Source organism: Sarcophilus harrisii, chromosome 2 (genome assembly GCF_902635505.1).
Source record: "Sarcophilus harrisii chromosome 2, mSarHar1.11, whole genome shotgun sequence".
NCBI classification, from domain to species: domain Eukaryota; kingdom Metazoa; phylum Chordata; class Mammalia; order Dasyuromorphia; family Dasyuridae; genus Sarcophilus; species Sarcophilus harrisii.
Genome location: NC_045427.1, coordinates 632,201,312 through 632,224,386, shown reverse-complemented (window position 1 = coordinate 632,224,386; position 23,075 = coordinate 632,201,312). Strand labels below are relative to the sequence as shown.

General features: G+C 47.0%; 1 protein-coding gene across 2 annotated transcripts; it reads right to left on the bottom strand.

Moving 5' to 3' along the window:
- Positions 1-3,286: 3,286 nt before the first annotated feature.
- TBATA (thymus, brain and testes associated) lies at positions 3,287-21,970 on the bottom strand. Of its 2 annotated transcripts, none has more exons than XM_031956821.1 (10): positions 21,619-21,843; positions 20,939-20,994; positions 17,939-18,168; positions 15,251-15,415; positions 12,783-12,874; positions 11,103-11,264; positions 9,337-9,418; positions 8,173-8,338; positions 6,107-6,150; positions 3,287-3,689 (listed from the first exon to the last, which is right to left on the bottom strand). In XM_031956821.1, exons 1-10 carry the CDS (start codon positions 21,652-21,654, stop codon positions 3,622-3,624), a joined length of 1,101 nt encoding a protein of 366 aa, XP_031812681.1. In that variant the 5' UTR covers positions 21,655-21,843; the 3' UTR covers positions 3,287-3,621. The 2 variants fall into 2 exon arrangements, with proteins under 2 accessions (XP_031812681.1, XP_003759224.2); XM_003759176.3 differs by lacking the exon at positions 21,619-21,843 and adding an exon at positions 21,861-21,970 and having other exon boundaries at positions 3,288-3,689.
- Positions 21,971-23,075: the final 1,105 nt, after the last annotated feature.

Sequence of the window (23,075 nt, the reverse complement as noted above, 5' to 3'; positions counted from 1 at the left end):
CAAATGATCAGGGATACAACTTTTCCCCTGAGAAATACTTGAGCTGCATCCCATAAAATTTGATTTGTGTATTCATATTGTCATTGTCTTTACCATAGTTGAAAAAATATTTCTATAATCTGTTCTTTGACCCAAGAATTATTTAGCAATTCATTTTTTTTTTTGGTCCCAGTCTAAAAGCAAGTATTTCTCAATTAGAGTTTCCTTCTTGATAACTCTTTTTGTAATCTGGTCTGTAAAAGACAGATTTCAAATTTGTGCCTTTTTGAGTCTGAATTCACCCTGTCAGTCACTCATAGTAATAAAATTTTAAAGCATTTTTCTTGTTGAAATTCTTCTAGGTTGATTTGCATATCAAATGCCCTGCCAAGGCTTGTTTTCTTCAATAAAATAAAAATTTCCTGGAATTGTTAAATTTGCCAAAATAGTCTTCTCTTATTCTCAAAAAGTAGGCTTAAGCTAGCTAGGTGAAACTCAATTTCCCTCAATCATATTCCAGCTCTTTCCATTGTTCCTCATTTAAATGTAAAGCCTTATGCAATTCAATTGTTTTTTTCCTGACAGATATTTGTCTCCGTGATCATCGGTAAAATCGTTTTGTCATTGTAGCTTCTGATTCTCATGACAGTATGAGTGAGATGTGTCTGGGATTTACCTTGTGGGGCCCTCAACCACACTACTAGCCATGTACCCCAAAGAAGTCAAATTCAGAAGGCAAGGTCCCGTCAATATCACAATTCTTCTCTTCCTTATTTTAATAATTCAGGGACCCTTTCTTGTATGATTCTCTGAAATATGATAGACTTTTTCTTCACTATTTTAGGTTTGAAAATTAATGTTTTCTTTCTAAGATCTGTCCTCAAATTCCATGTTTGGTAAGTCATAAAATGTCCTTCCAGTTAAATTGTTCAATTTTATTTCGATGTTTGCTTTGCGCTGTTCTGGTTTGTCTTTCAATAGCACATTTTTTCTCAGCGAGGCCAGTTTTATTTGTATTTTTCTATGTTTTTTTTTTCCATGTTGTGTTTTCCTTTTGCCATGTTTAGTTTAGTATCAGTTTAGTATATCCAAGTTGATGTGCCTTGTAAAAATTCTGGCTTTCTATGGTCATTATAGATTTTATTTTCTCTTTAAAATTTTTTGATATTTTTTATTTTCAAAATACAAGCAAAGATAATTTTCTTCATTCAAAATACATTCAAAGATAATTTTAAAACATTCACCCTTCAAAACCTTGTGTTTCAAATTTTTCTTCCTCCCTTCCCCCACTCCCATCCCCCTAGACAGGAAGTAATCCGGTAGAGATTAAACATGTACAGTTCTTCTATACATATTTCCATATTTATCACATAGCACAAGAAAAATCAGATCCAAAAGGAAAAAATAAGAAAAAAGGCAAACAACAAAAATGATGAAAATATGTTGTGATCCACATTCGGTCCCCATGGTCTTCTCTCTGGATACCGATGGTTCTCTCCATCCCAAGTCTATTGGAGTTGCCCTGAATCACCTCATTATTGAAAAAGCTCCCATTTCTTCCTTCCCTATACACTTAGAGAAGGGAGAGACAGGATCAAAAGAGCTTAGATTTGGAACTGGAGGGGATTAAAAAGGTCCTCCAGCCTGTCTCATTTTACAGGATTCCAAACCAGATTATCAAGACTTCAAATCTAGTGCCTTTCAAGAGCAGGGTGTAATGCATAACATGTTGAACAAGTGGGCAAATGAACAAATGGATGAATAAATGGATAGGTAAAATGGATGGATGGATAAATGAAGGGATATATGAATGGATGGATGGATGAATGGGATGGATGAAAAGAATCAAATCCCTCATTATTTATCCCCTGACTATTGTAACCACCTAACAGCCAGCTTGTCTTGCTCTGTATCCCATTCCATCCTTTGTAGCATTGCCAGAATAAACTTCTATGGGCTCCTCTAACTCAAAAGTCTCCCATTGTTCCCTATTGAGGCTACTAGGAGCAAAATGGAGTCAGGAAGATCTGAGTTCAAAATCTGAATGACCTTAGGCAAATCAATGCCTCAGTCTCCTAGTAATTATTCTTCTCCTATTCCACTTCCCTTTCACCCCATCCTGGGCAGAGCTGATTTCAAGAAGAGTAGAAGTAGGTGGCCCTTTGGATTCAGGTAGGGAAACAGAAGCTAGGGAGGTGCTTAAAAACTGGGGTAGGAGAGTCCGCAGCTCATGTGGAGGCCAGGTTTCCCACTTGAGAGGGATTTTAGGTCTCCATCCTAGGAGCATCTGCTTAAGGGCAAAGACTGGGTATCCCTTACGGTGGGGCTAGGCCAGGTGATCACTTTCCTTCCCTTTTCTGTGATTAGGAAACCAGTGGAGAGTCATTAGGTTTATTGGAAGGAAAAGGAACTATTTAGCTTGAACAGAGAAGGCTGTGGACAAGTGATTGAAAGAGAGACCAGCTTTATTTTGATTGGCCCTCGCTAGAGCAGGGTTTCTTCATTTCAGTGCAGAGATATTAGAGAGTCTGTGAACCTGGATGGGAAAAATACATCTTTATTTTCACTAATATCTAGTTTCCTTTGTTTTTTTACTCTATGCATATTCAGAACAAGTTTCTGAGAAGGGGGGCATAGCCATCAGCTGACCGCTGGCCCAAGGGGACCTAGAGAGCTGTAAGGCAGAAGTAGGGCTGGTCTGTGGGTTTGGGCCAGGGAAGCATCCTCTTGGGGAGAGTTTTCCAACAATGCCTGATAAAGTTGTGCGATCTGAAGAGACATCCAAATATTTTGTCTAGCTGTGTCCATGGCCCCCATTCTACTCTGCCTTTTGTGAGGTTTATTGAGCCCCAGATCTGTTCTCGTCAGAGGGCAGGGATCTGCAACTGCAGTGTCTGTCCCAGGGTCTATCTGCAGAAGGGGCCGCTAAGAGGCAATGGGCAGTGTGCTGGGCTTGGAATAGGAAAAGTCTCAGTCCATATTCTACTTCCGACCCTTGTCTTATTCTCTCTGAGCCTCAGTTTCCCCATATGTAAAATGAGGTAGTTTGGGCTTGATAACCTCTAAGGTTGTTCCTCTGAAGGAGGAAACCACTTGCAGGATCTTTGCCAAGAAAATCCCAAATGGAGTCACGACGATGACAAAATGGTCTCTCCCAGTTCTAAATTTACACTCCTAGTAAAAGTCTGAAAAATCCTTGTTTAAACTGAAGCAGGCTACATGGACAGCTGGGGGTGGGGCTGGATGGGAGGCTGAACCCAACAAAGTCATCCTCATTGGCTGGAGCTGACCACCTGCCCAAGCTAGGGGAGAAGCCTTTTCTAGGCCGGGGCAAGGGGAAATCGCTTCTTTGGGACTCAAGGACATACAGGAGGTCTAGTAGGCAAGACTGTCTGCCTGAACCTCCTTGGGAAGGAGAGGGGCTGCTTCAATGGAGATCACCCTCTCTCCTGGAAAAACCACTCAGAGCGCATGGCCTAGGGATTGTGGGTCAGCAGTGTTATCTTCGTAATCCAAAGACAACGTATTTTATTTGACAGACTGTACCAAGCAGTCACGCAGATGACCGTCACTCAGGAGACCCCCCCCAGCTCCCAGCATCAGGCATCCTGTGCAGACAGAGGCAAAACCTTCAAGGACTCATTACATTTTCTTCTTTCTCTCCTCCATATTATTGCCCAGCTGTAGAACCTCAGCGTTGCCGATGCACTCTGGGGAAGAGAGAAAGGAGTCCGGGAGCGGAAGGGAGAGGAAGGAAGGAGAAAGCAGGAGGAGGAACCCGCTCAATGCCCCCAACCCAAACGCTGCTGTGGAGATGGAGACCAGCTCTGGGTGAGACCGAGGCAAGAGTGCCCTGCTTGGAGTCAGAGGGGCTGATCTTGGCTCTTCAGCTTACTCCCTATGGGACTGTGGCCAAGTAGCTTCCTTTCTCCATTCCCCCGTTAAGGAAATAACATAAAGGGTTGGACCAGACCCCTTCTAGACCTTCATCCTGGATGGAGGGAGGCTGCTTCTATTCTATTGTGAATGCTTGCTCTCCTAGCTCTCCATGCTGGACCTCTGCCTGATTGAGAAACCCTCCTTCTCATGATGCTTTGGCACACTTACATGGTTACCCTGCTAGTCAAAAGCCTGTTCTGGCAGCCGTGGTCAGGCCAGGAGTTTGGCCTGACTCATCCAAGCTTAGAAGGGGAGTGGGACCCACGACGAGCCACAGAGAACTCCAAGCTAGACGACCCCCCTTCTTGCCAAAAGCATCAGTACCTCCCTTTATCAACTAACCAGCATAATTAATTTACTGATAATCATCAATTATTCATTTATTTATAAGTAATTATTAATTAGCCAGCGATGAATTAATTGTCTACTATGTGCTAGGGCACTGTGCTATATCTTTGTACTGATTCATTTATCTTCTCAGAGAGACAGGAGCTCTAGCCAGCCCACCTCTGGACTTTTAAGTTCAGTTCTTGGTGCTACATTATGAATTGGACCTTGACAAGCCTCATTGGTAACTAAGCTTTGGTGGAAAGATAGGGGATGGTTAAAAATATTTATTAAGTACTTATTATGTCCATAAAGTTTTTTCTTCTACTTCATTCTTAAAAGTCATGCTGTGGGGGCAGCTAGGGGGCACAGTGGCTAGAGCCTCAGCCCTGAAGTCAGGAGGACCTGAATTCAAACCCAGTCCCAGACACTTAACACTTCCTAGCTGTGTGACCCTGGGCAAGTCACTTAACCCTAATTACCTCAGCAAAAAAAAAAAAGTCATGCAGTGTATAAGTGAGAGAACCTAAGAAAGTTAGCCCAGTATTTGAAACACCATTCAAAGCTTGTTCTGCCTTGCCCAAGAAGATAGTGAGTTTCCCGTCAGTATAGGTCTTCAAGAATAAGAGGGTAGTCACTTGCTGGGGATGGTGTAGAGAGGACTATTGTAGTATGGTTGGGCTCCATGAAATCCCTCCTGAGTTGCTCCCACCCTTAACTAAGTTGGGTTGGGGTGAAGGACACTTCTTTGCTCCCCCCACCGTATCCAGATGGTCATAATGAAAATTACAAGATCTGGGCTGGATCGTCTGTCCGTCTGAATCTGAAGAGGGGGGGCTGGCCAGGACAGGACAGGCAGAGGAGTTTCCACAGCTTACACCCACAACCCTGAACTTGGTCATTTTGGAAACAGACAATTCGCCATTTTAAACCTTTACATCCTACCAAGATCATGAGTTTCTTGATGGAGGAGCTGTCTCTTCTCTCAAATGGCTAGCTTTTGTAGAGAGCTTTAAAGCAGGCAAAGCACTGTCCAAATGGCATCACATTAGATCCTCACAACCACCGTGGGAGGTAGATGCTATTATTACCCCCATTTTACAGATGAAGAAACAGACACAGAGCAATGATGTCACTTGCCCAGGGACACACACCTAGTTAGTGTCTGAAGCAGGATTAACCCTGGTTCCAAATCTGGTACTGTCCTCTCTCTACTAGCTGCCTTGGATACTAGGTGACCTTTCCCTCCCTAAACCTTAAGTTTCCTCGTCTTTTAAAAAAATCACCCCCCAAAACAAACAAAAAATTCCAACATGTCAATTTTGGTACCTATACCTCATAGGATTATTATGGGAGTTGAAGAAAATTAATATAATCTATATATATATATATATATTGAAAAATGTATATATACATGTATTTTGGAAAATGTCTATATATATATATTTTGAGAAGTTTAAAGTGATGCCCCAATGAGGCACACTAGGGGCTCAAGGCAATTTCACAGGATTTGAGCCCAAAGGTAACATATGGGACTGAGGCCAGTAAAGGATCAGTGACTTTCCCAACATCCCTCAGGGAATAAGTTGGCATTTGATTTTGGCACTATTCAGTCACTATTTTGTGACTCCTAGGGGAGGAGGTGGTGAGGTATTGGAGCTGGTTTGGGGCCAAACTGACCCCTTCTTGCAGACACTGGCCCCTCTGGACAAAGTGAGTAGAGTCTCTGAACTTTGGCTGGGAATGTAAAGCAGTAGATTGAGAAAATTCCTGGCTTGGCCAAGGCCTTGTTACCCCTGTTTCCATAACCACAGAACACAGAAACTTGAATCTTTAGAATTTTGAGTGGAATATATTTTACCTGGTTTTTCATAGGATTCTCCCTTTGTTTTCGGTCTGTTTTGACTAAAACCAAACATAAAGAAGTTTGTTATTGACATTTAATCAGTTGGACATAGAGTAGGAGTATGTGTATATTGGAGAAGGAATGTGTGTGTGTGTGTGTGTGTGTGTGTGTGTGTGTGTGTATGTGTGTGTTGGGGGCATTTAAGCTGGACCATGGAAACGCCCATTCCCAGTGTTTTGGTGGGCCAGCTTCTCCCTTTCAGGAGAAGCTGCAGAAGCTAAAAGAGGGCAAAGCTAGAATGGTCACTGTAGATTATTTTTAGGACTGCCCAGATTTACTATTATTATAATTGTAATGAATAATGATTGTCCTCATCATTTGGCAAGATTGATTCTGAGAAATTTGGAGGCTGATGGTAAAGAATCCTTGGAGCAGAGGTGCAGACAGCTGTAAGCTCCCTCAGCTGGAGAGAGGCTAGTCCCCAGATTCCCAAGAGTTAGAAGAGGCCTGAGTGGTCAACTAGTCTCTATACCTGACCAAGAATCCCCTCTGACCTTCCTGACAAATGGTCCTCCAGTTTTTGCCTGAAGACCTTCCCTAAGAAGGCCATTATTCACTTCTTCCTGTGGCAGCCTATTTTACTTTTGGACAGATCTCATCATTAGACATTTTTTCCTTACATTAAAACCAAATGATCTCCTTTTGAAACTTTGCCCTTTTATCCAGGAGAAATTCTAAGGGTTGGGAAGGGGTAGGAATTTGACAATGTAATGTCAATGATATTACAGTGAAAATAATAAGTGAAAGCACTGATAGAATAGGACCCTTTAGATCTCTAGGTGAGTGATGTCTGGGGAGGAATGGGGGAAGAATACTGGCTCTGAAAGTTATAGGCATAGGACAGAGTCATAACTGGAGAGGATAACTAGGGCTCTTTCCAGGTTATTAGTCTTCCAGGATATGAAGACAGTCTTCTTATCTTTTCCTATTTTATCACTTCCTGGTTTGTGTGTGTGTGTGTGTGTGTGTGTGTGTGTGTGTGTGTGTGTACACATGCATGTTTGGGGAGACTATACCTTAAAGCACTCTAAGGTGTCATCCTACCCTCCCTGTGTGACCATAACTTCTGTTCCATTGTGAGTATGTTGGAGCAGGGATACGGTCACAGAGATGGGAAGGAGACTTTCTTCTGTGTCCTTCGTTCCAGGAGTTGACTATACCCAACTCTGCTATAGATACCAGAATTCTAATGATGACTCTGGGATGGAAGATGTTAAAAATATGACTCAGGGAAGATGAAAGTCTGGATTTTTTGGAGAATGGGGAATGTTAACTTGTTCTCCAAACTTACAGGAAATTTATATACCACTGTAAGATTTGCGAAGGAAATCTTTATACACATCCTCTCCTGTGAGCTCACAACAGTTGGGGTGGACACTATTATTAAGCCTGTCTGATAGATGGGGAAGCTCAGAGATGTTCAGGGAATTGAGTATAAACATACATCTTGTGAATGTCAGAGGCAAGATCTGAAGTCAGGTCTTCCTCAACAACCAGTTATAATTATGTGGGCAAGTGAAACATTGAGATAAATGCTGCTCAGTTCAGGTGCCTTGCTCTGTTTGAAGACCAAAACAGAGGTTATTCCAAAGGGCATTCCTTCTCAGGAATCAATCATTTGACCGGACAGACTTTGAGCTCCCTTTCAACTTGGATCCCAGGAAGGCCTTGTTTTAGAATTCTGTGTCTTCCTTTTATTCTCATGGATCTCGGACAAAGCCCTTCTGGATCTCAGTTGCCTTCTCTGTGAAATGAGGGTCTGGACTCAGATTCTTTAAGCATCTGCCTTGCCCACTTTGGTGGGGGCAACCTAAGGGAATTTCCTCCAGGATACTAAATGGGTAAAAGGAGCCTAGGGGGAGACATCGCAGGTGAAGCGTCTGCCCTGATAAGCTGGGCCACCTTGGAAGGGTTTTCCCATTTCTGGGCTTTGGTTAGATGAAAGTCTCCCTGATGAGGACTTTTGATGAGCCGATGGCACCATGGGGCCTCTGTCCAGCTAGACTCGAGGTTTGGCTCACCTTTGCTTCAGACTCTTAAGTGGTATCAGGCATTGGCTGATGGAGGCTGGGCTGTTGGGTTTGGAGGACCAAGTTGTGATGATCCTCTCCTCGGGCAAAGTTATCAGAGGCTCAGGGATCAGATTGGCCACAGCGGTCTGCAGGAGGCCCAGGACTAAGTCCTTTTCTGCAATGAGAGAGGAGGCAGTGGGAAAAGGGTATGTGTTTGTGTGCCCAGTGGTCACCAGGTTCCCCCATCCTGCCTCCCCGACCCTCTGAACCCATCTGGACAAATGCTCAGGACCTCGCAGGAGAGTTCACCTTTCTCAGCAGCCCATCTCTGGCATGGGAGCATTTGGGGCTGGATTGAAAGATAAATCTTCCTTTTCTTCCTTGTGTTGGCTTTGTAGCAGACCCCTTCTTCCCCCATCCTCCTCTCCCCCCCACTCTAAGGCTGTAGGCAGCCAGGGCACTAGTTTATAACTTTTCATGCCCACTCTGTTTAGCAATCACCACCCATGATCCCTCCATCTCCATAGCTGACTGCACTTTGGATGCCTCCATCCCTCAGCATGTACACGTATCCTTCAAGGCTCACTTTAAGTGCTGCCTCGTATGTCTCCAATGCCTTGAGAATGACCAGATTTGTCTTTTTTTTGCCTGGGATCTGGGATTTTTTTTGACACTGGACCTTTGATTTAATGTAGGAAACTCTCCCTACCAATGCAAACTGACCCATATATACCATATTACAATGTACATAGTAGGTATTTAATAAATGCTTGTCTAATGGGATTGAATCAAACCAATACGTGTGTATGTGACCTTGCACTGATAGAGGAATGTGTCTTGAATGTCTTTCTCCTGAAAGACATGTCTTTCAGGAGTGAATGCCCTGTATTTTCCCAAGTTGCTTTGAAGTCTCCTCTCCCATGGCAGTCCAGGGCTCTACAACTACCATCCTCTTGCTCCATGAGGGTCTGATGGGAGATCCATGAGGAAAAGAAAGGGGCCCATACTTGGCCAAAAATCTGAGCTCTGCCCAAGAGCTTCACACAGTTATAGAACCTCAGGGTTTTAGCCCCTTAGAACGGAGGCTCCCAGGAGTCCTAAATCTTAAGGGCTGGAAAGGACTTTTGAGACCAGTTGACGCAGTGTGTCCCCCCTCACCCTATAGGCTCTCACCCCGGGGGCTAGCTGAGACAAGCCAGCACTGGATGGCGGTCAGAGAGTCTGTCTGTAGGATCTGACACAGCAGTTCCAGGATCTGTTGGCAGAAGAGTCCGGTGGGTAGGTCAGTATGATTGAACCCATGAGCGTACTTGATCATGGGGTTCAGAGCTCGCAGCTATAGTTGGGTATTCTCCATGTGCCGCCCCTCCCCTGCCTGCCATCCCATCTCCAGGAAATCTTGGTGCCTGTTTATCCTGAGCACTAGAGGCATTTATGGCCTTTCTGTTCCCTTTTAGGCAGCCCTGACTGACATTACAGTTTTTAGAACTGGACGACTATACCTGAATACATGTGGATCTTGATGAGCAAGTAGTAGTCAGATGGTGCCGTGTGAGTGAGTAAGGGAAACTCTTGCTCAGCCCCATCCCCAGGGAGGAGGGAGAACTGTTTAGGGTTCACATGCTCAAGTTGCTGTTTTAGCTCCCTACATTCTCAGGGTATCTCCATTTTTTAATAATAGCTTTTTATTTTCAGAATACATGCTAAGATAGTTTTCCACAAAGGGTGTCTCCATTTCTATCCCCTTTCATAGCATGGGACTGACCACCTAGATTGTCCTCTAGGGCTGTTCTTTATGTAGGCTGCACCCCCCCAAGTTCCCACTTTCATTTTAAGGTAGAAAAAGGGGTTCAACCTCTCCTAGGGCCACCAAACGATAGCCCCAGACTCGGGGCCCAGGTAGAACAAATCTCCAACTCAGAATCCTTGTTACAAGGGTGATTGTTGGAGGGGGCAAGTCCAAAGTCCATGTCTCAGAGTCAAGTTCTGTTCAGACATAGCAATGGTTCTATTTTTCTCAGTAAAATCATGAGCTAGAACAAAAGCGATTTTGGGAACCCACCCCTTCCCCAGCTCTGAACCTCTCCCCATCAAAACTTACTCATTTGCTTCCCTCTCTCCTTAGGGCCCTGCTCTGAGAGTGAGCTAAAAGACTCATTTGTGTTGAGAAATAATCTAATGCCTCCCTAGAGAAGTATTCACATTCAGTCGGGTCTTCTACGCTTTGTGCTCTCGAGTGAGTGAGGATCCAGAGGACCCCAGAGACTGGTGACTTCAGGGTGAATCACCCAGAGCATGATCTGACAATGATCAGGATGTGGCCTGCTTGGGAATTCAAGGGATTAAGGATTAAGGATTTTGGCTGGTCACGACATCCCTTGCATGAGGATAACAAGAATAATAATAGCCGACTATATTGTGCTTTAATGTTTACAAAGAACTTTGAAAATGTTTTATCAATTGATCCTTGTCATAACCTTGGGAGAGGTTGGTGCTATTATCGCCCCCATTTTATAGGTGATAAAACTGAGGCTGAGAGAGAGATGACTAACTTGTCCAAAAATTGAACTCAGGGCTTCATTAATCCAAGACCAACACCATTTATTATATGCTATTAAACCAACAAGAGACCTCAATTTCTCAAATGTAACTCCCTATTATTATTCACCATTCATACTTCATTCTTTTGGTTTCAAGAGTCTATTCCTTCCCCTTCCCTCCTTTTGGGACCCCCAGGAAGCTGTTATTGCCCAGGGTCTCATCAGAGCTGGACTAACACATGAGTGAGAATAAGGCTAGGCCACAGGAGCATCCCTTTTAGTGAAGGCTAGCCCTCCTTGGGACAAAGGCACGCCTTCTGCCTAGTGGATAAGGATCAGGCTTGTTGGAAAGCGCTGGCGTGGGCCTTCCTGGCCGCTTCCTCCCCATCTCCGACTCACCAGCAGTTCTTGGTCTTGGAGAACTGGGATCACATCCTCTTTGCTTGAATAGTAGCCCCTGTGGGCGGTCCGGGGGGCCCGGCTCGTCATGTTCCGAAGGTAGCCTGGGATGAGCCTCCCCGTCTCTGGAGAGTACTGGGCCAACCTCTCTGTCTCTTCCTCCTGACAGAATTGCAGATGGTCAGTTCTGGAAGGAACCTCAGCTCCCAACCCGGCCAAGAAAAGGAGGATTTTGGGCCAGAGGAGGGAAAGAACTTGGCTCAAATCACCCAGCTGGTGCCAAAGCTGGGACTCTTCTGGAGGAGACTCCAAGGTCAGAGCAGAGCAGCAGAGATAGGCGAGGGGCTCCTCCTCATTCTTTACTCAACCAACAGCCATGTAAACATTTGAGGGGCATCGAGCATCATACCTCTCCAGCCTGAAGTGTCTCTTTGCCTTGTCTCAACTGGTTTCAATCCTACCCTTCTGGGCCCATTGGAAGACCTTCCCGACCTCCCCCGCGTCAGCTCCCTTTGCAACCTCAGCCACACAGCTTTGAACAAATATCTATGAAGTGCCTACTGTGGGCAAGGTTTGACAGTGTTATCCCCCATTGTTTCTATTTTTATTCTCCAACGTGAAACTTTTAAGTTTCTTGACAGTGGAGACTTGTGGGGTCTCATGGGAAGAGTGGGAGATTTGGAACTGGATCCTGATTTTAAATACCCATGTGAACTTGAGCAAGGCTCTAAACAGCTGGTTCTTTGACAAAGAGAAGCCAGATGAACTTGGGCTCCAGGGAAGGCTCAGGTTGTAAAAGGGAGAGACAGAGAGTGGCCTTGCTCTGACCTTGAGAACTCTGCTCCCAGTGACTTCCCCTGGGCAGCAGCTCTGATCAACCCAGAGAGAAGGCAGCAATGGTTCCCTCTTACAAAAACGTCATTATTAGCATGTTTGCTTAACAGGAGGGAAGTGGTCTTAGGGCCTTCAGAGACCTCAATTCATCCTATCTAGACTCTTGACCCTAAACAAGTACACTCTCCTCTCTGGAAGTTTTTTTCCTATAGAATTAGAGAATTGGATGATCCCTTGGGTACCTGTGTAATTTTTATAATTATTCCTCCATACAAATGGAGAAACTGATGCTCATAAAAGCTAAGTGGGGGTTGGGGTTGGAAGGTTATACAGCTAATGAATAGAGGAGCGAGGACCTGGATTCACAACCTTTGATGGCTAGTTTAGTTTAGCTAAGAAGAGGCCAATTCCAAAATCACTCTATTGATGGTCTTAATTTTAAGATACCACCTGGAGTGGCTGAGGAAGCTGGGATATCCAGGGGCCTCTTTTCCTCTGGCCCTAAACTGCTTCCTACATCCCCCTTCTCTCTAGCCTTGTCCCACCTCCCTTCTCCCAAACCATGTCTTCAGCTATTCCCCTCTACCCAGCTCTGGTCTTCCTGACCTCCTTTTCCCCCAACTCTTTTCTCCTCTTCCTCCATGTTCCCTTCTCCCCTCCTCCCTCTCCTTCCCAGCTGTAATTTCCTCCCTCCCCAGCTCAATTCTCACTCCTCTCCCCAAATCTCTTCTCCCTTCCCTCCCTGTCCCCCATTCTTTTCTCACCTCCTTCCCCTATCTTTTCCCACTCTCCCTCCCTCTACCCATCTGTTATCCATCCCTTCGCTTGGTCTCATTTCTCACTCACCTTCTTCTTCTTTATCTCTGCTTCCTTGGTGAAGGTAGCCACCTTGGAGGCCAGATCCTTTAGCTCCTCTCTCCAGGCATTTGACAGTGAGCCTGAGTGAAGAGGCAAGGGGAGGGGACAAAGAGTGGGAGCGCTAGGAGGAGAATTTCCTAACCGAAAACCTGTCAGGATTTCTCCTTTCTGTCATTCTTCCCTTCCATCATCCTCAAGCTTCTCAGGCTGGGAAATAATTTCATGGAGAACTCACACATGACAAGTGTTCACAAGGTGGTCAGAAAAAGTCATCCAAGGATATTCTCAAGATTTCTCTTAAGAACTGTAGAATCGATTGTACAACATAGGAGACACTGGCACAGAATCGCCCAGAAGGTGCCATGCTCTATGAGCAAAGCAGAACTCAGATAGCTCAGAAGAAGCATGGGATAGGAAAAGTTAGAGAAGCCACACCAAATGTTCACAGGGACCATTTGTGTCCAACCTGTGGAAGAACATTCTAAGCTCATATTGATCTGATCAGTCATAGCTGGACAGACCGTAACTCGACTCTAATATAGTGATGTTATTTTGGTTCTCTTTGAGAACGAAGGACAACAACCAATCAAGATTTTAGTGGGAACTAAAAGGAAGCCAAGGAAACCAGTAGGTAGAGATGGGGGAGACCATTCCCTGCATGAGGGACAGCCAGAAAAAATGCCCAGAGCCAAGAGATATAGTGTCTAGCTTGGGAAATAGCAAAGAGATCAGTGTCACTGAGTCAAAAAGGGCATGTTGTATTTAACACGTATGGATCTACCTGCCATCTAGGGGAGGGGTTGGGGGGAAGGAGGGGAAAAGTTGGAACAGAAGTTTTTGCAAGGGTCAGTGTTGAAAAATTACCCATATATATTGTCTGTATATAAAAAGCTATAATAAAAATATATAAAAAGTACATATTGAAGAATGAGGTATAAGAATAAGAAATAAGAAGACTTGAAAGGTAAGGGATAGATTATGAAGGACCTTGAACACAAAAGAGAATTTTCAATTTGCTTCTGGAAATAATAGGGAACCACTGGATTTTATTGAATAGAAGAGCGACATGATTGGATCTTTGTCTCAGACTGGCTGCATGGAGGGTGTTTTGGAGGAGGGGAAGACTTGTGTCAGCTGGACCTACCAAAAGGCTGGAAGTGGTGAGGACCTACACTCGAGGTGGGGGTAGTATCAGGAAAGAAGAGGAAACATTCAATAGACTTTACAAAAATTGACAGGCCTTTGGCACAAGATTGGATATGGGTGGGACGAGGTGCAAGAGTGGTTCTCCAACCCCCTGCTTCTGCCAATGACCGAAAGGGAATGAGTGAAAATGTACCCAACACTGGGAAGGGTGACCAGGGAAGCTGTGCGATTGCTCGAAGAGGAAAGAAGAGGGAAAGAAAAGGATTTAAGACAAAGGAGTCTGTTGCCTGTGGAACGGGCATTCAGAAGGCACAGTATAAAAGGAAGGAGGGTTTGGGTGGAATTTGGGGATAGTAAAGTTAAGGCAAAATGGGAATAAGCAATCTGGTGTTGAGGGATAGGGAATGGGGCTTCAATGATGACCTACAGGGTTCAGAACCATTGGGATGTTGATGTCTGTGCTGTTGTCTCATATTTTAACCTCTCTGGACCTCACTAGTCTTATCTCTTCAATAAAGGGGTTGGACTACACGACTGCAGGTCCCTCCTAGTTCTAGAGATATGACCCCATGCTTCATGTACCTCTTGGTCACTCTTTTTCCCTCTCCCCCATGTTCAGAACCTGCCTCACCATGTTTTTCACCCCAACTCCTTCCCCTTTGTGCACCCCTTATTCCCAGTTCCTCAGACCCTTCAGCTTTTCTTTCACCATACTGGGATAAGTTATACCTTAGATCTATATGCTGCCCCCTGTCCCCACCCCAACTTCAGTGAATTTTCCCCTGGCATCAGAATATCCAGTTATGGCTCCACTAGGAAAAACTTTTCTCTGGAGGTCAACACTTCCTTTCCTTCCTGTCCCATCCATGTTTTAAAAGTAAGAATAGGAAGCAAGAAGTTAGGTATATCCTCTTTCTTTTTTTATCCCAACAAACTTTCTCTCCCTTTCTTTTAAGGAGAAAGGCAAAAAAGGACCAGATCTTTATGTTTTAAAGAGAGATAATTCTGAGAGACTGAGAAAGAGGGATGAAGGGAACTGTTCTGAGATTCTTGGGTTTGTAGATTCTTAGGAACAGATTTTTTTTGGGGGGAAGGATGGCATATGGGAAATGGAGAAATCCTGGATCTCCCCCCAACCCCAATCATACAACTTCTCAGATCTTATCTTGTAATCTGACCTCTTCCATCTGTCCTTTCCTTCCTCCGTGAGGCAACCCTTGGGAAAAGGAAGACCCACTACAAATCCTAGATCTGGGCAAGAAGACCACTTCTTGGAGGGGGATGTCTTTGAAGGGTGTCATTGTACCTACACAGGCTTAAGCGGGGTTCCACAAGGGACTGTGGGTCTCCGATGGGCAGCTGTACTTGGGGTACTCCTACCATGCCGAAGGACAAATTGGGGATGGGTCCGGGTGGAGGCAGCGAGTTGTGAGTCCTGATGTCTCTTACAGCACAAATGGGATTCCCAGAAATATCTGCCAAGGAGAAGGGAGACAAATCTCAACTGGAGAGAAGTATTCATTCATTCATTCATTCACAAACCTGTGATTTCAATGGTATAAAGAACACCTGGTAAAGGGATTAACTTTACCGAAGGGTGTTGTTACCTTCTCTGAAGCTTATGGCCCTAGAGAATTGCCTAAAGCCCTGAAAAACTAAGTGACTTGACCAGAATCACACCTTCAGTCACAACCGGTCTGTGTGAGAGACAGGACTCGAATGGAGTTCTTCCTGGCTCCAGGTCGGCTCTCTATGCAACTACCTCTCATTTCTTCTCAGGCTTGGCAAACGAGGTTTGGATTATTCATTCCCTTATTGGATGCTTATTTATTCAGTTAAGTAAGATTTGTTAAGTGCCTACTAAGTGACATAGATATGGAGATCCATAGATGAAAATGAAAATGTCATGGGCTGTCATTAAGATGAAAGGGTCATGGCTACCAAGTATCCTAGCAACCCAGTCCAACCTCAGTCATTTTACAGAGGCCGAGATTTCATCCCTGAGAGGTTGGCCAAGTGGACCGCCCAAGGTCACGTAGTGCTAGTAAATGAATGAAAAACGCGCTTATTAAGCCAGGGGAAGAGCCCTAAGCTGAGGTCTGGATGTACAAATGGAAAAGGGAGAAAATCCTTAGTTAGGGATTCACATTCAAACAGAAGGGGAAATGAATATCAGTAAGCCTCAGAGGCTGTCTGGATCTCTCCTTTGCCCAATCAATCAACAAGGAGAGACCTGGGGTAGGATAGATGGGACAGCTGTCATTAAGTATTTAAAGGGCTGCCATTTTTAAAGTTAGATTCGAGGGCATAGAATACAGCCTGTGGGGGAGGACAGAGGTATGGCTACATAAAAGAGTGAGGAGGAATCAGGCTTCTCCCCTTTGGGGATCCTGGTGTCAAACAGACCAGTTCTGGGCCAGATGCCAGAAGATGTGAGTCCCTTTCTCGGATTCCTGGCCCAGCCCCGCCATTGCTCCAGGAAAATCTCTTATTGTGCTCATCCCATAGCTTGTGTTTCGGGGCTTTTCTTAAAGGGGGTCCCTGGCTCTCAAGGACTAACTAATTTGGGTCTTACGGAGCCCACGAGAAACCGTGGACAAAAGCATTAATATAGAGAACAGTCCAAGAAATAATCCATCAATCCCTCCCTCATCCTCCCCGAATGGAGCCTGAGATTGCTATGGAGTTAACCCCACCATTTCGGTCAATTGTCTTTCTCCCAGAGTTCTTTTTAAGTATCCCCAGCTACAGCCTAAGGTTTAGAATTCCCTCTTTAGAGCAATGGATCTGACTGTCTCCACCTGGTGGCAGCCTGTGCGACTGTCAGGGACGATCATTGAGGGGAGGGATGGAGGGGAGGATGGCTCCATTCTCTTGGAGCTCTGGAGCTGTGACCTCTAGGGATGATGGGACGGAGACTGGGGGAGCTCCAGTACAGGGAGTCTCTTCCTCTGAGAATATCCCCTGAATGCCAAAGGCCAACTAAATCCCATGTCCAGTCTTCCAGATTTAAAAGGCAATTTTTAAGTTACTTCTGAAGAGCATCATTTTCACATTTGAATGCAGAAAGGCGGAGGAGCATCTGAGGTCCCTTCTAGCCGGGGAAAAAACCTCCTTGAACGTTATTAATAAATAAAAGCTGGCATTTACATAGAGATTTGAGGTTTAGCTAGTATTTGACAGCCACTAGCTCATGGGATTCTCACGGTTCTTAGAGGCGAGCAGTAAAAGGATTGGTAGTTCCATTTTATAGGTGGGGAAATTGAGGCACAGAGCAGATGGAAAATAAAAAACTTATTCATATTCAGGCAAGATTGTGGGTCTAAGTCTTTTCAAGAGTCTTCCAAAATTGACCCAGAGAATGGAGTCCCATCTGACCTAGGGGTCAGGATTTTTGTTTCCTGTTCCCGATTCCCTGGCCTTTCTTTCAGTTTTCTAAGCCTTAAATTTCCCCTATTGAATTTTAAAAATGGAGGTGAATCTAATGGATGGAGGATCATGCTTGGGACGTGGAGGGAAGAGTGGTCCAACTTTTGGGTTTCTCCTTTGATAGAGATTTGGGGGGGAAAGGGAGGCAGCAGCTAGGGCCTGATTCTGCCTGGTTGCCTGAATTTCTGGGGCCCTCCTACTGGCTTTGCTTCTAGGCAAGCAGTAGCACAGTGCAAGAATGCTTGGACCTGAGGTCAGGAAGATCGAGTTCAAATCCTGCCTCAGACACTGACTGTGTGACTCTAGTCAAACCGCAGCCTCTGCTTCAGTTTCCTCATCTGTAAAATGGGGATGATAATATCTATCTCCTTGGGTCGTTGAGAGGATAAGACACTTGTAAAGCACTTTGTCAAACTTAAAGAGCTAGGTGAATGTTTATTCTTATTCTTATTTTCATGAGTATTTCTGGTTTGGGGAGAACTGAACTTCTCAGCCTCCATCCCAGACACTGACATTTGCTGTCTTTTGTCCTGCTTCTCCTCCCTCCCCAGACGGGCTCCCCCACTTACCCTGGATGTGAGACACTCGATGGGAATGAGGATTGTGTCTGGAGAAGAAAGAGTTGTGGCTGAGCTGGCCAAAGCGGGAGGGACCCTGGGACCAGCACCGGGTAATCTTGGGGACTTCCTGGAGGCTGATCTCAGCCTTCTTGGGAGTCAGTGTGCTTTCCTTGGGTCTGGATGAGCTCTGGCTCCTAGACTTTTTAACCAAGTCCTTTTTCGACGAGCTGGTCTTGGCCCTGAGACGGGATGAGAGGCAGAAGAAGGCGGTTCACTTGCCCCACCCACACCCCCCAAATGGGGACTCGGGATCCCCGGCTGCCAGAGAAAGCTGATTCATTTCCCCTTTCCCCCTAAAATGAGGACTCGGGATCTCGGCCTGCCAGAGCAGGAGGGGTTTTGGAGACCATCTAGTCTGATCTGCCCATTTTACAGATGAGGCCAGGAAAGGTAGGTGAGGAGCCTTGCCCAAGGTAGCAAGCCCCACAGGTGAAATGTAGTCCAAGGTTCTCTGCCTCTGGAGCTAGGCGGTCCCTGGTTCTCTCTCTGCTTCTCCCACATGCCATCAAACCATGACAGAACGTTAGCTCTGGAGGGGACTTGAGAGCTTTTCTAGTCCCAACCCCATTATTCTCCACAGGGGGAAACTGACGCCCGGGGTGAAGAAGGGATGTGTCTGGAGTCCCATGGCTAGGAGGCGGCAAAGATAGGATTCGAACTCAGGTCTCCTGCCTTGAGATTCCAGGTTATTGTCCAAACCCAGAGACCATCTCCAAACTCCAGAAGGCAAAGGATGTTAACACTCACCTGCTCGTCCAAATGGCCAGGGACAGAGAGGCGGGGGCAATTTAAAACCGAGATGGGAGGGGTTGGGGTCTTAAGGACCGGAGGAGGGGGACTTCCCACTCTGGAGACGGGGAAGGGGGCGGGGCGGCAAGCAGAAGTCTGGAAGCGTGGGCAGTGCCAGCTCCCAGACACAAAGCTGGGTGGGCGCCAGCATCCGCACCCAGCCAGCGGCGGCTCTGGGGAACGCTTAGGGTCACTTCCCTGCAGTGACGCTGAGCCTGGCGGGGCTCAGGGCATATTAATTACTGCCTTCATTTTACAGATGGGGAAGGGGGGCAGTAACAGGAGCACGGCTCCGAGGCTGGCAGGACCCCGGGGGTTCCCCTCACATTAAGGGGAGGCTGGTGAATGGCCCAAGGTCACCCAGGGAACCACGGTCAGGGATTCTGGTGCTTGGGACAAACTCAGTTGGCAGGGGGTGGGGAGTGATAGGTAGCTATGGGGTGAATGGGAAGGAGCAGGGGTGTGTGTGTATGTGTGTGTGTGTGTGTGTGTGCGCCTTTGTGTGCAAATGTATGACTGCGTGTGTATGTGTATATCTCTGTGTGTATGTGTATGCATGTGTTTGTGTGTGTCTCCTTGGTCCAGACGGTCTGGGTGGGGGCCGTCCCTCTCGCCGACTGATGGTGGGAAAAGTTTGCACCCTGGGTTTGGAATCCCTCCTCTGTTACTTGTTACCTCTGCGAGCTCAGTCAAGCCTCCACCTCCCTGGGTCTCAGTTTCCTCATTTGTAAAATGGAGGGCTGGGCTCAGAGGCCCCCAGGGGCCTTCCAGCCCCAGCCTGGGAACCACGTAGCCCAGAGCGGGCAGCCTGGGGAGCTGGGAGTTGGAGCCCGGTGAGCCGGCTTGACCCAAGACCCTGGTGGGAGCCCCCTGCTGGGCTCTGGCTCGGGCAGGCCCCCAAGGCCCCTTAGGCCTCAGGGGTAGCTTCTGGGCCCAGCCCACCTCAGATCCTAAGATGCCCCAAACCTCCTGCCTCTGGTGGCTTCTCACGGTCTTCCCTAGGCCACTGGCCATCCCTCCTTGCCTCTGTTGATACAATTCCTGCCCATCTTTGAAAGCCACCCTCTGACACATCCTTCTCCTGAAGGTTTTGCGGCTTGTTCCTTTCTGTCTGTAAGGAGTCCCCCATCCCAGTGGCTTATATGGGGGCAGCGTGGCTACGGTGGCGAGAAGGCTGGCTCAGGGAAAGGAAGGTCTGAGTTCCAGGGCTGCCTCTGAGCCCTCCAGCCGAGATTTCAGACACTCTCAAGCCTAGGAGGTGCCGCTGGGTGTTGGTAGCTGGCAATCCCCTGGGAAGTGCTTTCTGCTCATCGAATCCCAGACCCCAAACCCTCCCTTCCTTCGGATTATCAGGTGTCAGAGTTATACTCATACAATAGTCAAGGTGCCACAGAATGTCTAAGAAAACCACTGGGGAAGAAGAGAGGTCCTTGGGAGCAGGCGCCATGGGCGGGGGCTGGAAGTAATCTTTGAGTACAACCCCAGGGGGGCCTTTGGATTGTTGAATCATTCATCTCCAGCTGGAAGCAATGTTGGAGGTGCCATTTTACAAATGAGGAAACTGAGGTCCAAAAGTGCTACTCAGGCATTAGAAGTGGGATTTGATCCCAGTCTATCTGACCTGAATATAGCCGTCTTTCCTCTGCACTTAGTCTTCTCAACAGCAAAGTAAGTTCTAACCTCTTGGCAAAGAGTGGTGAACTGTGGATGAGGAAAGGGGCATGCATTGTCAGACACGGCCCAGTGGCGGGTTTGCTTTGCTTAATTTATTTGTGACAAGAGGGGTTTTTTTTGGAGTGATGGGGGGTGATCCCTGGGAGGAGAGCACCAATGACAACTTTAAAAACTCACCAATATTCAAGGAATGAGCATGAAGAAGTATCCGATGTACCAGCTCCAGCAGAGGTTCAAAGCTTACTTAAAGCCCAGTGCCTGCCCTCACCAAGTGTGTGGTCTAGTATCGAACTTTGTGTCCCCTCCCACGGTCAGTGCCAGGACACAGCAGACACTTGTACCTCCAGCTGAACTGACCGAAGCATTCACAGCTTTGTCGGCGGATAGTTGTGCCCCACTGAAGACTAGGGAAGGAGCCCTGGCTTCCCTCCACATCCCTCCTTGGCTCCTACTGCCTATCCTGTTTACTTGTGGGTAATAACTTACTCTGGCGGAGAAGGGTCCTCCATGTCCTTCTTGACTTCTGTAGCCATTTCAGGATTCTAAAACAAGAGCAAGTGGCTTTTGGTAGCAGTGTCTGAATGAGACAGTCAGGGGCAGAGCCTGGGCTGGGGAGGCCTCTGGGTAGCCACCTGAAGCTTTATCAACTTCTTGTGGTCTCCCCGAGCCCGGGCTGGGGGGCCTCTGGCTTCAGCAGCCCCTGGAGATGGGTTGTCCACCTTCTCCAGGCAGAGCCAGGGGCTTCCCAGGGAAAGCCTTGGGAAGGGACAGGGCCTCCTCCACAAAGCCAGGAGGACCCTTGCCCCTGTCAGGCTAGCCCAGAACTCCTCCCTCCAAATTGGCTCATCCCCTCCCCATTCTCTCCCCAGTGGCTTTCCACGCCTGGGATGGCTCCTCTCCATTCAGCCCCCACCTCTGCTGGCGAGGGACCCCGTGGCTGTGCTGGGACAGCAGGACAGGGAAGGCGACCCCTCCTTCCCCAACCGGCCTCCTAAGGGGGCCATGAGCCCTGAGATCCGGAGGAAAGGGGGTCCGCGTTTCTTCCTCTCCCTGCACTTCTTCAGTTTCAGACTCCCAGCCTCACCCACCTCTTCCTAACCACCAAACTTGAACCAAAAGGGAGTCCGGGGTCTGGGAGCCACAAGGGCCTTTCGTGGCTGTCCTACCTCCTTCACTTCATAGATGGTGGGCAGAGAGACCATCCCAAGGCCGCACAGCAGGGCAGCTGAGATTCTGCCCCCAAACCAATCTCGCCTTCTGGCTCTAGTTCATGGCTCCGTCCTGCCCTCTCCCTCCCCTCGCCAGCCCTGCCACACAGCTCTGCCACGGCTCCCCCGGGGGCCAGAGGGAGGAGGCGGCCCCCAAGCCTGCCTAGGGCCTCGGTTCTTAGAGCAGATCCCCGACTCACGGCTTGGGCTGTCAACTCGACCATGTGGGCAAGAATCCGTGTGTAGTCGGGGCTCAGGGAAAACAGAAGTTCCCAGAGTTCTGTGTGGCCAGAGCTATTTGCATTGTTACTTTCCAGGTGGCGGTTGCTAGGTTACCTTCTCCTCTGGAATCCACTCTCCCTCCTCACTCCCTGGGGGGGCCCCTCTGCTCCCCGGCTCACCTTTCCCCACACCTAGACACCAAGGGTTCACTCTCTGCTGGGGGTCTTTGGAGCTGTCCCCCCTTCTCAGTTACAACACCAGTGGGAAGGGCTCAGAGGCGGGGAGAGACAGGCAGGAGGCCTGGAGGAGGCCGAGATCAGCAGGGGACCTGGAGGACTGGTTTTAGGATGGAGAGCTCTGCCCTTCGTCACTAGCTCTCTTTCCACCCATCTCTGTTTGAAAGGATAGTGTGGAATCAGGAGGACCTGAGTTCAAATCTGCAGGACACTGGACGAGTCATTTAATCGCACAGCCTCAGTTTCCTCAGCTGTAAAATGGGAATAACATTCTCAGGAATGGTGTGAAGATTGAATGAAATAACATACATAAAGCACTCGACAACTCTTTTTTAAGCTTTTTATTTTCAAAATAAATGCATAGTTTTCAACATTCATCCTTGCAAAACCTTGTGTTCCAAATTTTTTTCTCCCTCTCCCCACCCCAGATGGCAAGCAATCCAATATAGGTTAGACATGTGTGATTCTAACATACATATTTCCACAGTTATCATGCTGCATGAGAAAAATCAGATCAAAAAGGGGGGAAATGAGAAAGAAAAACAAAACAAGCGAACAATAACAAAAAGGTGAAAATACCATGATGCGATCCACATTCAGTCCCCATAGTTCTCTCTCTGGGTACAGATGACTCCCTCACAAGTCCACTGGAACTGGTCTGAATCACCTCATTGTTGAAAAGAGCCAAGTCCAGCAGAACTGATCATTGCATAATCTTGTTGCTGTGGACAGTGTTTTCCCGGTTCAGCTCACTTTACTCAGCATCAGTTCATGTCAGTCTCTCCAGACCTCTCTGAAATCATCCTGTTGGTCATTTCTTATAGAACAATAATATTCCATAACATTCATAGGCCATAACTCATTCAGCCATTCTCCAGTTGATGGGCATCCACTCAGTTTCCAGTTTCTGGCCACTACAGAAAGGGCTGCCACAAACATTTGTGCACATACGGGTCC

What these genes read in the sequence shown, in the direction of transcription:
- TBATA (XM_031956821.1), bottom strand. Translation starts at nt 21,654, where the DNA reads ATGGTCTCTCTGCCCACCATCTATGAAGTGAAGGAG. An exon ending in CCATCTATGAAGTGAAGGAG is followed by an intron (nt 20,995 to 21,618) that starts GTAGGACAGCCA and finishes CTCTTGTTTTAG; the next exon opens with AATCCTGAAATGGCTACAGA. An exon ending in GGAACCCCGCTTAAGCCTGT is followed by an intron (nt 12,875 to 15,250) that starts GTAGGTACAATG and finishes CTCTTCACTCAG; the next exon opens with GCTCACTGTCAAATGCCTGG.